General features: G+C 38.1%; 1 protein-coding gene and 1 long non-coding RNA gene across 2 annotated transcripts in view; both read left to right on the top strand.

Annotated features, from left to right (window-relative positions):
* LOC310632646 overlaps positions 1-14,489 on the top strand; it is a 1,302,393-nt gene that overhangs the window by 1,147,078 nt on the left and 140,826 nt on the right. The gene's annotated exons all lie outside the window — the stretch shown is intronic.
* The window catches only part of PKHD1 (PKHD1 ciliary IPT domain containing fibrocystin/polyductin), a gene marked incomplete at both ends in the record, with an annotated part of 193,424 nt that overhangs the window by 177,543 nt on the left and 1,392 nt on the right, over positions 1-14,489 (top strand). The window contains 6 exons of the mRNA XM_083349752.1: positions 3,601-3,714; positions 5,070-5,157; positions 7,432-7,586; positions 9,060-9,206; positions 9,766-10,569; positions 13,283-13,451. Of these exons, the coding sequence (XP_083205878.1) occupies positions 3,601-3,714; positions 5,070-5,157; positions 7,432-7,586; positions 9,060-9,206; positions 9,766-10,569; positions 13,283-13,451 (1,477 nt within the window). The remainder of the gene's footprint in view (positions 1-3,600; positions 3,715-5,069; positions 5,158-7,431; positions 7,587-9,059; positions 9,207-9,765; positions 10,570-13,282; positions 13,452-14,489) is intronic.

Here is a 14,489-nt window from a genome sequence, read left to right on the forward strand (position 1 = left end):
AATTTGAAATTGGTCATTTGTGCCTGTGGATTTATTGATTCTGTGGTCCATTTGTTTGTTTTCTTGTCTATACGTGTTTATTCTCAGGAGTCTTCCATAACACCCAAAATTCAAAGCCATTATTGTCTTAAGGGGAGAGTATATAGCCTTGTCTCATGTCAAGAAAACAAATGAATGGAACATCAAATTAATCAACCAAGAGTTTTCACTCGAGATGCAAATCAGCAAGCTCAAATTATCATAATTCGGGCATATTATGTGATGACCCAGCAGTCTGGAAAAGACTCTAATACTGGGAAAGGTAGAAAGAAGGAGGAAGATCAGCAAGCAGCCTTGTGGATGGTCTCAGTTACGAGTGCACCATGGGAAGAGTTGAAGGAGCAGCTTAGGGAGAGATCATCGTAGAGAAAATCTATCAACACGGTCACCAAGAGTCAACAAGAATTTTATGGCATGAAGTAATCAATTGGCATAAAATTTCAGTTTACTATCATTATTACTTTTTAAAACAATATATTATTAAAGCAATGTCACAATCTATGTATCTGCAAATTGAGGTGCTGGTGATTCTGAAATCATGGAAAACTGGACTTTAGGAGCAGACTTATTTGACAGTTTCTTGTTTATAAAAGATATGTTGATGTCACTATTAGGATGGAGCTATGCTCTGGACCTGGCTGAATTTTGAATCCTGAAACACTGAATAATTGGAACAAATTGTTATGTAATGAATTGTTTTGACTCAAAATATTCCATGAAATTCCATTTCTCAAGCCATTATTCTAGTGCTGCAGATGCTGGTTTTCGAACAACTATATATATATAAAAAAATCAGTGCTGCTATAATACATTTTAAGATATTTGGCAGCTACCTTAAACAAAAAAAATCACTATTTTTGTACCATGATTCCCAAAGCTTTCTTTAGCAAGATTTGTTGTGCTAATTGGGATAGGGTTATATTTTCTATTTAAAGCCCATATATCATTGAGTAGGGGAGAAAAACTGACAGATTTTCTTTCTAGCCAATCTTCCTATGATCTGGTGAGGAGACAAAAACAGATGTTTTTGTTGACATGGAGAAGACTACAGCTGGCAGTTTAAATAAGGGTATCCTCCATCTTTTTTTAAAAAAAAATAAATCTCATAAAATACAATGCTAGGAGAAGGAGGAAGAGCGGGACTGGATTTTGTAATTGATAAATGAGCTTTATGATTAGATTAGTATCTGTTTCCTTGGCTTCAGTGCTTTGGATTGGTAGTGAGATGATGGGAAAAGATTCTCTTAATTCTTGATTGGGGAATATAAGACCAGATCAAGGAAAGCCGTTCAGTCATGCATTCAGTTCTTTTATCAGATAGAAAACATTAAGGTTTACTGGGAGTCTGGAAATATTATGGCCTGGCTAGTCAAAAAGCATTGTCCTACTCCACTTCTCTAGGAAAGCAGCATAGGACCTGTCCTGTTATGAAGAGGAGGTGACGCAACAGAGATTATGGGCAGAAAGCTGAAGAGGTCTGGCTGCCCTTAGAGTCTTGCTTTGGCTATGGTCTTTGGTTAAAAATAAAAAATAAAATAAAAGATGAAGACATATCCCTAAAAGTGACAAGATTTTACTGAATGCTGCAGAGATAATATAGTTCTGCTCTTTAGTATTATGATAGTGATTATTCTGGGACTGATCAAACCAGCTCCAGAGCAGCTTGGAGTAAATCAAGCTATTTCCAGATGCCTGAATTGGCCTCCAGATTGAACAGGGTGGTCCTTCTAAGTCTCTCTGTGTGAATCATTTGCCTGATTTTGAATCAGGATTAGTTGTATCTATAACAAGATTAATTTCATAGACACTTCATTAAATGGGCTGCTAAGATTAATTCTTAGGGATGCATATTGCACTTTCTCTTTTCCTCACCAAAGGCATGTTTTCTGAATATTAAATTATTGTGGCACGATGGCTAATTCTACACAGATTTCTTTGTTTAATTCTACATCTGCTGCAGTTTGGGGTTGTATAATCGATTTAATCTCTAATTTTAAAGGAGTGCTGAACTCTCTGACTGGACTCTGCTTACATTTCTCTAGGGCAGAAATTGCCCTACTTTTTCCTTCAAGTGTCTGCTTCATGCTAGACTATTTTCTTCTGAGTCTGTAAACTACCCTGGGTGAAATAAATAGGTTCACAGTTGGAATACAGCTCACTTTGCATTCTAAAAGATAACCATTATTTCCAGCCTCTCTTTTTTTTGGTCTTTTTATTGTCTTCCTGTATTTCCAACGTCATCAGAAAAATTCACTTAGGTTTCAAATGTTATGTCTCTGAAAGAGATGTGGTTCTTCCAAAATGTTACTTGAACACTAATGCAAAGATATATGAAAAAAATGCCAAATATTTTTGAGATTAACTATCCTTTTCTCTAGTAAACTAGTTCTGCTTCACACTTACCCTACTGAAAAGAAAAGAATTTCTAAAACAAATTTGGGGAAACTGAAATTATTAAGCAAAACAAATGTCTGTGCCAGAGCAGCCAGAGTAATCAAGAAAGAATTGTTATCTGCTCTGAAAGAAAAGATTTTTTTTAAAAGGAAGATTATCCTCTCTGAAGAGAAAGAGTTTCAACCCATTGTCTTTGCTTTCTACTGGACAAGAAGGATACTCTGTTGTATGGAATATTAACTTTTCTATAGCTTTTCTTCCTTCTCCCACTCTGTTTATCTTTTTACTGGCAATCTGGATTATTCTGGTTAAAGAAAAAGAGGATTGCCTTTCCCCTACTTCAGCTACTGTTATGAGCAAGCAGTGCCAATGTTTGTCATATAACTGAGGTCACATGACAATTGTTACCGCTCTCTTGGATGAAGATGATAAAGTTGACCTTGTGGGATGTAACTATGGTAAACGTTTATAGCATAAATTAAAAAAAACACCAGAGTGAAATCTGGTGAGTTATGCAAGTGCCAGAGTTTATCTGATTTAGAATGTGACAAAAGCTATGTGACAAAATCCCATAAAATAAGAGCTGGAAAAAAATTGTGTCCCTGCTATAAAAAAAAAAATTGGTTTCTGAGATTCTGAATGAACTTTGTGTAGAATAAATTCTATCCTGCAGTAGAATAAATGCTTGGTATTATTGTAAAACCCAGTGCTTTTTAACTCTAGTATGTAAAAAAAAGCATGACCTTTTTTGCTTCACTGACATTTCTTTTGGTAAATTAGTTCACTGTTGAGATATTATTCATGCTGTTACATGCTCAAATATTTTCACTGGGGATCCATTGATTTAAGTTGATTTTAACAGTAAGATGAGCACTGAAAACCACATGTACTTAGGCAGGCCTTTGACAATTAATTGCTTGCTGGAAATAGAATGAACATGCATATCTGTTAGTATTATTGCTGTATTTGGTACTTCTTGCTATGCGTTTTGTAACATTTGAGTACTGCAATATTAATATTTATTTTATTTGTCTTTTATTTTATTTGGCTGTTACTTACATGTATGTATACTTTTATGTAAGTCATCTTCGATAAAGGTTTAGTATTTAAAAAGGGAGAAACAGATGTATTGTACAAATTAATTAATGTTCATCAATTTCCCCTTAGGCACCCTGCAGCATCCATTAGAAGAAAGGAGAAAGGTACACATTCTCCTTCGGGCATCTGAGACAGTAAACTGTGATCGATTGAACGGTTTGAATGTTGGTCCAGGAACCATTGGTATGGATAGCATCTTTTGAATTCCTCAGTGGGGCCCTGGAAAAACCTTGATCAAAAATGCCCTCAAAGATTGCCTGTTTTGTTAAATAGTGACTCCATTTTGATTGCTAAAAGTCACGAATGGATAACCTGAAGCAACATGAAAACATTGAAGCATTTTTCCAGCAGCCAATAACATATTTCTGCCCCTTGTAATCTACTGGTGCTTCTGTGCTGAATGTGGGACATGGGGCATATCTCACAACAACCTGCCCATCAGTTGTTTGGTAGATTGTTAGTAGCTGATGGAGGAGTAGGGTGTTTAAGGCATACAGAGCATTCTGTCCTCAGATGAACTTACACAACAAATTGAATGCATTAAGAAACAGTAATTCCATACAATCAAGATGGGGGGAAAGGACAGGCAGGTTGTGTATTTGTATGTGTTGGGAGAAGTCTATGTGTGTATTTAGGAAGAGACTTTAGACCACTGTGGAAGCATGGAAGGCAGATTAATTTACATTCCTATAAGAGATTTCTTCTCCATAAATATGCAGGAAAAGGAGTGAAACAGAATTATAATAGGCATTCTGATCATGCTCCTGGCTTGAAATTAGGTACTTCTGATTACTTCTGTTACCATTCTTCAGACTTTATATCCAGTTATGTCAGAAATTTGGGATGGAGGAATTGTGTGTGTGTGTATGTGTTGTGGTCTGGATATGTTTTCCTTAAGAAATACAAACAGAAAGCACAACAAAGGGGACTTGCTAGGCAATGCTAGGTAGAGATTTGGAGGACATTTGTGCAATCCACAGAAAGGGATTAGGAATTGTGGGGTAAGTTGATGAATTTAGTAATCAGTTAGGTACAAAAATTAGGTACTTCTAATTAGGAAACTTTGTGGATATGCATATCCATAAGATCCAGTCCCACCCTGCACTATTTGCTACCCTCAGCATCAAAAGGTTTGCTTATCAATATACCAAAGTGATAGACCACTAAACAGGCTTTCATTTCAAATAGGAAATAAGTCCCCCCCCAATAATCTTTTCATTTTTCCCTTTATTATATTTCTAGATAGGTTATCTTTTTCAAGCTATTTAACCCCACAAGAAAGCTGTCATTTTCCTATTCCAATACTGGTATGACCTTGCTGAGCATATGGATTATACAGTCACCCAGAAAGCCAGTTCACCTTTTTGCTAGAGTTGGAATCTTCCTAATATAATCTTTAAGGAAAGTGCCTTGGAAACTTTATGAAGTGCCCAAACAATCTGCATTGGCACAGCTGAGATGTCCTCCCTATTATGTTGAAGATCTTGCAAAGCTTAGCAAATTCTGAATCATGGCTCCTTTCTTCTCCTCTTTTCAAGGTGTTTTTGGGAAGCTGCAGATGCACAGTGCTTATACCAAGAAGTCATGGACACATCTTGGAAATGATGTTGCACCTGGAAATGAAAGGTAGATGTTAAATGGTAGGACCTTTCTGACAACATTTCAAAATGATTCTGAATTAAACTTATTAGTATGCCACTGCATTAAAAATAACTTTGCCCAGGTTCGCCTGGTGCGCCTTTGCCCAGGTTCGCCTGGTGCGCCAGTTGCGGCCCTACCTGGACCGAGATGCCCTGCGCACAGTCACTCATGCACTCATGACCTCCCGATTGGACTACTGCAATGCTCTCTACATGGGGCTGCCCTTGAGGACCACTCGGAGGCTTCAGCTAGTGCAGAATGCAGCCGTGCGGGTTGTGATGGAGGTTTCCCGATACTCCCATGTAACACCTCTACTCCGCAAGCTGCATTGGCTTCCGGTTGCCCTCCGGGTGAGATTCAAGGTGCTGGTGATGACCTAAAAAGCCCTAAATGGCTTGGGTCCGGGATATCTGAGGGAACACCTGCTGCCGGCATCAAGCTCCCTTCGTCCTGTGTGCTCCCACAGGGAGGGTCTTCTCAGGGTACCGCAGGTAAAAGATTGTCGGCGAACAATACCCAGGGGGGAGGGCCTTCTCTGTGGGTGAGCCGGCCCTTTGGAACCAGCTACCTGTAGAGCTTAGGACTTCCCCTGACCTTCGCTCATTCCGCCGGGACCTGAAGACCTGGCTCTTCGAGCTTTCTGGCCTGGACTGAGAATATTAACTGGGGTTTTAATTGTATTTTAATTGTTATTGGGGTTTTTAGTTTCAAGGTTAGTTTAATCATTTTAATTGTTTTAATTTATGTAATTTGTTGGACTGTTTTAAAAAAACCTTGTGAACTGCCCTGAGTCCTACGGGAGAAGGGCGGTATATAAGTTTAATAAAATAAAATAAATAAAATAAACTTTTGATGGCACACACATAAAAATACAATATAAAACAAAACCCATATAAAAATGAAAACTACAGCAGCCTTACAGAATTGAAAGAGAATAAAAGATGGCAACAAGAATTCAAATCAGGAAAAGGGTCTCTGAAAAAGCTCTCTAAAAACATCTTTAGGAGCTTGCAGAAAACCAGCCCAGAAGGAGCCAGCTTGATCTCCATAGGGAGGTAAAAACAAACAAGCAATTTCTCCTTGCTAAAACCCCACTAATTATTTGAAAATATGGGATGTGCAGAGGTTTCTCCTGCTTGATTAAATGAGATGAGCAGAAGTTGGCCAGAGAAAGTGTCTGCTTGTCAAGAAAAGAATTTGATGGGTCAAAATCAGCACCTTAAATTGGACATGGAAACCAATGCAAGGATCCACAAAACTATTGGTATGCACTCCCAAAATCAGGAACCTGAAAGTACACAGACTGCTGTATTTTAAACCAACCACAGTTTTTAAATATTCTTTAAGGACATCCTTAAATAGAGGGCATTTCAGTAGTCTAGATGGCTGACGATAAGAACATGAGTTATTGTTGCTCATACCTCCAAGACCTCCAAGTCCTCTGATACCAAAGGAGGCCAGAACTGGCATACTCACCAGTTGGGCATGTGCCTCTTTGATCACATTTCTACCTACTGATCCATCAGGAAATAGAAGGACGCCCACGTCAGAGACATGCTTCCTGATGGGTAGTGTTTACCATTACATGAGTAACTCTTGGTAGTGACAAAACAACTTGGCGCATTCGTAGAAATGTCAGCTTTTCAGGATTCCATTTCAATGTCTTTTCTCCTATCCAAAGTGACAGGATCCAGGCACTAGGAAACAGAGTCAACAGCATCTCCTCTATAGCCCAGAATGGCAAGATACAGTTAGATGCCATTAGCTGATGAGACTACACCTGAAACCATTGAATGAACCTTCCCAGGGGCTTTATATACTGTAGATATTGAAAAGCAGGGGAGAGAAAACTGATCTCTGTGGCGTCCCATATGTCAAAGCCCACCAAGTCAACCTTTCCTTCCCCACCAATGCAGAATGGAAGGAGCTGAACCACTGTAAAACAATGGCTTCAGCTCCTCAGCCTTCCAGAACTTTTGTTCGTTATCTTGCTGATACTGTGAGGGCAGATTTGTTCACCTGTTTTCCTTAATTATAGTTCAGTTTCCTTAATGATTCCAGGAGAAAAATGAGTGCTACACTATTCTTCTAATTATATCTTCATCTCACATTCTTCCTACCACTTACAGACTTGTCTTCATCAGCGAATGTAAGCGTTTTAGTAAGCGTTTTCTATTTTTCTTCATAGTATGTTTGTATGCTTTAAAGGAGGTAATATTTCATGGAAACTTCACAATATTTTTTTCCTGCGATTTACAGGATTATGGTGCAAGATCATTTGGACTGGCGTCAGGGTGACAGTATTGTTGTCAGTTCCTCTTCATATGAAGCCCATCAAGCTGAAATAATCACTTTAGAAAACGTTAACAATCGTAGCATTAGAATACGTGAACGGCTTCTCCATAGACATCTTGGTATGCAATTTGTCTCCTTTGCTTAGACTGTACCATGAATTATGTTTTGTACATTAAAGGCTACCCAACATTCATTATTTCTCCTCAATAAACTTGTCATTATTCAATAGTATTTTCTTCCTAGGGTGCCTTAACATTTTCATTGCTTTAATTAAGTAACAAAAAGGGAATTGCAAGTTATCCGTAAGGTAGTTAACCTTATGAAGACAATCAGCTGAAATAGAGATTTATGTCTGGAAGGGCAAGAATTGGACTCCTGATCCAGCTACTACAAATTGACTAAGTTCACATGCTGAGGCTATGAATGCACAGTCTTCTACCCAAAATTGTGCACGGAAGACTACAGTACGTGCATCTGGGGTCTAAATATAGCCAATCCTCAGTGAATTATAGTAGCAGCTAGTTTAACCGAGCCATCACTGAAGTGATATAAAATTTGTTCCCATTATGTTCTTCTGGCACAATAGTTGGATAATTGAGGAAGATATTATAAGTCATGGGCAGAGATACATTAGGTTTCTCTAGAGAAACTATAATCAACATATATTGGACCAGCAAGTATGATCTCATTCCCATTTTGTATCTTTGCCTCTCAGCTTAGTTTAAGGGCTGGTATTGCTTCTTATAAGGGACGCGGTGGCTCAGTGGGTTAGGACGCTGAGCTTGTCGATCAGAAGGTTGGCAGTTTGGCGGGTCGAATCCCGAGTGCCGCGTAACAGAGTGAGCGCCTGTTACTTGTCCCAGCTTCTGCCAACCTAGCAGTTCGAAAGCACGTAAAAATGCAAGTAGAAAAATAGGGACCACTACGGTGGGAAGGTAACAGCGTTCCGTGCGCCTTTGGCGTCTAGTCATGCCGGCCACATGACCACGGAGACGTCCTCGGACAAGCGCTGGCTCTTCGGCTATGAAACGGAGATGAGCACCGGCCCCTAGAGTTGGAAACGACTAGCACGCATGTGCGGGGGAACCTTTACCTTTACCTTTATTGCTTCTTAAGACATTTAAGTGGGCAATCAGCACTTATACAATGAATGAATTGTATAACTGTCTCAATTATTTCTGTATTTAACTGCTGTCCCGTACTACTAGAATTACAAATACTTGCAAAATTTTAGGTAGGTGCAATAAACTCTGACTTTATATTTAACCTCTTTTAAATCAGAGATGCCATGGAAATGATTTAGGCTTGTACAATATTTGATCACAAAACAGCTAAGGTACTACACTCCTCACTTTTGAGATATGTTATTCTCTATATCAGTGGTTATTATATGAAATAAGGGGAAAATAATGTTAAAAGTGATAATAAAGTAAATGACTTTTTCCAAGTATCTGAATCTGCAATAAATTGTGAAGTCCTACTGTATATAGCCTGGATATATGAACTGTTTTCAGAAGGGAAGAATTAGTAGAGATCCCATGTTTGGTTTATTATTCCACTTCTATTGTTTTCTGTCATTTTGATCTCTGTAGGGTATTCCCATAGATTAGAAGATGGTCAATGGATTCTCCTGGCTGCAGAGGTTGGGCTTCTGACAAGAAACATTCAGATTAAATCTGACATGGATTGCATAGGAAGACTTCTGGTGAGACCTTGGGACTATGCAAATCAAGATGCAGGTACTTAAGTATTTATAAATATTTTACATGTTGTTCTCAATCCATATAGCTTAGAAAAACATGGACAAGTCCTTGCAGTTTTCTTGACAAGGTTTTTCAGAAATAGTTTGGCATTGCCTCCTTCCATCAACTGACCCCAAAACCCCTTATGAATGTGGGAGTTATAAATGATTTTTTATTTTATTAAGAGTGTGATAACATAGTAATAATTAGCGAGGAAAGTAAATGTAACTGAGTTTAAAATGTGCTATTTGAAGTGAAAAACTATTATTCTCTATAGCAAATGTTATGTAGGCATTAATGAAAATAAAACCTGGATCATTAAGTAACCCCTTAGTTACTTACTGTATTTGCTTTCTTTTTTTAAAAAAAATGGAATAGTATTATCTTAAGGATTTATGAATTAAGAATGTCTAAAGTGGCATCAATAGAATATCTTTTACCATTGTTTCTATTTTTCAAGGCATGGAAGGTTATCTTGTTCCCCCTCCCCCCCCCCCTCACAAAAAAACCCCAATAAAGTCCTGATTCTTAAACACGTCCTTCTCCCATCTTGCAGGTGTGCTTCAACTTTCAAATGTTGAAATTTTGAACTTTGGATCTTCACAGTCTCCATCAGTTGATATTACAAATTCATCCAAGTCTTTCATAATTTCCTCCAGCATTCACCACAGCTGTGGAGTTGGTATTCAAGCCATTACAAGTAGTGGGCTCTTCCTACGTGATAATGTGATATTCAAGACAATTGGGCATGGGATACATTTAGAAGGCCAAAATCATACACTCATCAGAAATCTGGTTGTCTTAAGCAAGCAACCAGGGACCTCGAGCTTCTGGGTGGCTGGCATCAAAACAAATACAGTAGAAGGTGCTATGCTACATTATAATAGCGTGGCTGGTTCAGAACGGATAGCCTTTCATATAAAAGGTCAAGAATGTTTCTTAGCAGAGGACCTTTACAGGGGCAATGTAGCTCATTCAAGCCTTCATGGGGTTCATTTATATAAAGGAGATGGCTTTCCAAACTGCACTAAAATCACAGGCTTTTTGTCTTACAAAAACTATGACTATGGGATAATCTTTCATCTTGCAGGAAGTGTAGTAGTTGAGAAGGTGATATTGGTAGACAATGTTGTGGGACTCTTGCCAGTACTTTATGGACCATCTGCTAAGCTGTACCGTCACCAGAAAAAGCAGCACCTGAAACTAAGAAACTCTGTCTTTATGGCAACTAGCACTTCCTTTGATTGCATCAAGGACAGAATCCAGCCTCTTTCAGCCAATGAGACAATTAGAGATCGAGCTCCACGCAATCCCTGGAGGGGCCGAATTGGCATGTTGTGGCCATCTTTTACCTCAGACTGTAAGTGGTGGCCTGATGCTCCATGGCATAAAATAAGGAACTATTCAATAGTTCTGGCAGTCACAACTCTACAAGGTTAGTACTTTAAGAGCATCTGTGGTCTAATAAATACTGAAATAATGAATACACTAATAAATCCCAGCACTACAAATGGTGCTTGGCGGTTAAAATGTCATTTAAAGAATTCTTAGGAACCTCAAATATTTTATAAAAAAAACTTTAGACAAGCATCTGTTATGGTGCTACAGCTTGTAGCTGACCAAAGCCCAGGCCTATGAATATTTTCGAAAGGAATGGACTGATTTCAATGCAGCTGATCCTGATTTTGTATGCTATTGTATCTAAATCCAAATTTAATACAGTCTTAGGTTGACTCAGCCTTCCATCCTTCCGAGGTAGGTAAAATGAGGACCCAGATTGTTGGGGGCAATAAGCTGACTTTGTAATAATGCCGCTTGGGGGGGGCAAAAGCCCTAATAAGCAGGCATATACATAGAATGAAGGCTATTGCTAAGCACATTGATTTGTGCTTTAGATTGTAAGCCACCCTGAGTCTTCGGAGAAGGGCGGGATATAAATGGGATTTTAAAAAAAATACACATCTTTATGTCATTTTTTTCTGTTTCAGGATACATATGTATACTTCTTCTAAAATAATCAGCACATTGTTAAGCCTTTTTCAATGACACCAACAAAAAAAGAAAGAGTAGTTGTAGTAGGGAGACCAAGAACTTGTCACATAAAATATACAATTATGTAATAACAATGCTTCTCACTGTAAAATGGTTATAGAAGAAAAGACTCATTTAAATGGAAAAAAGATCCAAATAAATCTATCTATATGCTTCTGATGAAAGTGTGTGTGTGTATGTCTGTGTGTTTGTGTTTGTGTGTGTGTGTTTGTGTATCTAGTCTCATGGGAAGCATGAGAATCCATGGTCATATTGTATATTCACTGAGTTTGTACATATTAGATTAATCTAATCTAACATGAATAAGTGGGGATGTGGTTTTGCATACTCTTCCCAAGACATATTAATATGATTAATAAAAGCCCTGATGGCACAGTGGTTAGTATGCAGTATTGCAAGCTAATTCTGCCATCTGCCAATAGTCAAGGTGAATTCAGCTTTCCATCCTTCTGAGGTTGATAAAATGACCCAGATTGTTGGGGGCAATATGCTATGTAAACCTCTTAAAGAGCACTGTAAATCACTGTGAAGCGGCATTTAAGTGTAAGTGCTATTGCTATTAATACGAAATATTGTTAAGAGAGCCAGTTTTGTCTAGTTAAGACACCAGGCTAGAAACGAGGAGACTATGAAAGCTGGCTGTGTGACTCTTGGCCAGTCACTCTCCCCATCCCATGACATCAGGCTTGGGTGTCAAGATCAATCAATACCTGCCCCAATCAGTGGATCAGCACTTGACTGAACCAAAAAAAATGGACCGTGCACTTGAGCAAAAATATTAAGAAGAAAAAAAGTAAAAGAAAAAAAAATGTTAATTTTAAATCATTCACTTTAAAGTTACCTGCTTGTTTAATCATGGCAAACTGACTTATTTGGCTTGCTTAAATTATCCATAATTGTAACTAAATATAATTAATTATAGGCCAGATTGACATTGCTTGCTGTAGTTAACTATAATTCCTCTCTTGGCTATAGAGGAAAGGTGGGTAGGAAAGGAAAAATTCATGGCCTGATGCCATTCATTTTCCCTTGTTTATATCTTGTCAAAATAGGGATAGAAATGGGCTCCCTTTAGAACTTTGGAATTACAAGTCTTCAAATTATTTGACATTTGCTATGGCGGTTGGAGCTGATGATATCTGGTATTTAGAACAAAAGGAGGACACTAGGTTGGTTATTCTTGAACTAAACTATGGTTAGCATGATAACTATATGCAACTGTGAATTTCTCCTGTTCTACTGAGAAATAGAAGGGAAACGGACACAACTGTTTATTTTGTAAAGATTTCCTCCTGAAAACAAAAATGAAGACATTTTGAATAATTTTAAACAGAACATAGAAGCATTAATTCAGTGAGCCCAGAGACATAAATTTCTCCCTGGAATCAATGAGATCTTTAACTGAATCCTAAAATAGTAATCCTTTATTTAAAAGGGGAAAAAAAGGTTTACAAACCTATGTGAACCTAAACAAATTTCACCTTCTATGTCAATGCAAGAACATTCGATGTTAGCAGCGTTGACATTGTACTTCTAAACTTTTTTTTAAAAGTGTCAAAAAAGTGGGGGAAAAGCGCTATCAACAATTAAAGCAGCAACATTATACCACAGACCATACACACTGATGCAGCTACTTCAAGATTTAGTTTAGCCTGAGATATTTATTTATTTGTATCCCATCTTTATCAATTTTACAGTACAAGTAGCTCAGGCAAGAGAATATATCCAACATACCTTCCTCCTCCTATTTTCCCCAGAACAACAACACTGTAAGGTGGGCTGGGCTGAGAAAGAGAAAGAGAAAGAGAAAGAGAAAGAGAAAGAGAGAGAGAGAGAGAGAGAGAGAGAGAGAGAGAGAGAGAGAGAGAGAGAGACTAGCCCAGATGGTCTTCATTGCTAAGGCAGGACTAGAACTCCCAGTCTCCCACTTTCTAGACTGGTGCCTAGAGCAAATTGGCTCTCTGTATAAATTAGTCGAGTGCTGCCATTTTCCTACAGAGTTTTTATTTTCCCTTTATCAGGTATAACCTTTGATGGTTTTAGAAAGAGTTGCTATACTGAGGACCAAGACATCTGCATCATGACAAATCCAGGACATGGAGGCATCTTGCATCTGATCACATCCGAGCAGACCAGAATGCTCCATATCAGTGAAAAAAATATGTTCTACTTTCATCCACTGCAAACGAGGTATACTTATAATCATTTATAAGTAATCCATTTTGGATCATTCTTGCTGAGATTTCCACAATAATTATGTTTGATATATTTATAAACTGTAGTACTATCGCTGATCTGTTTTTCTTAGAGTCGCTTTCTCCTATTTCTTGTTTCATCTTATTTCAGCTCCAGTTAATCATTTCAAAAGTTTCTAATATGGCATTCCACTCAAATGTCACTTGTCTCAATGGAAATGGCAGATGTAATTTGCAAGACATTCAGTTTTGGGTTTGGTCATGATGCTGTAGGTACAGAATGCATATGTTCTTGAACGTACACCAAAAGTCCTACCTTCCCCTCTGCTCAATTGCATGTGATCCCCAGATTTATTTATTTATTTATTTTAATTCCATTTATATCCTGCCCTTCTCCAAAGACTCAGGGCGGCTTACAAGCTTAGCAGTAGCCTTCATTCTATGTATATGCCTGCTTATTAGGGCTTTCAGGGGCCCCGCCCCAAGCAGCATTATTACAAAGTCAGCTTAATTGCCCCCAACAATCTGGGTCCTCATTTTACCTACCTCGGAAGGATGGAAAGCTGAGTCAACCTTGAGCCTGGTGGGATGCGAACCTGCACTAATTGCAGGCAGCTGGTGTTACTTAAGGAGGCATTAGCCCACTGCTCCACCAAGGCTCTGGAAGAAATCTATTTGCCTTCCAGCTTCTCAAGCTAGCCTACCAGAAGATCTTAGGTGCACTGTTTACAATAGAATAGAATAGAATAGAATAGAATAGAATAGAATAGAATAGAATAGAATAGAATAGAATAGAATAGAATAGAATAGAATAGAATTAGTCAAGTGTGATTAAACACAAGGAATTTGTCTCTGGTGCATAAGGTCTCAGTGTACATATAAAAAGCAAGTAATGAATTAAACAGTTTTCCAACAAAATACATCATTGCATTGTGTCTGTCACTTGAGCAAAAAATGAATGGTGAAGAATGTGTATATCTGGATACATACACTGATTCAGGAAGAAGCTTGGTGCACTGAAGATGTTTCCCAT

Source organism: Vipera ursinii, assembly GCF_947247035.1.
Source record: "Vipera ursinii genome assembly, chromosome: 1".
Taxonomy (NCBI): domain Eukaryota; kingdom Metazoa; phylum Chordata; class Lepidosauria; order Squamata; family Viperidae; genus Vipera; species Vipera ursinii.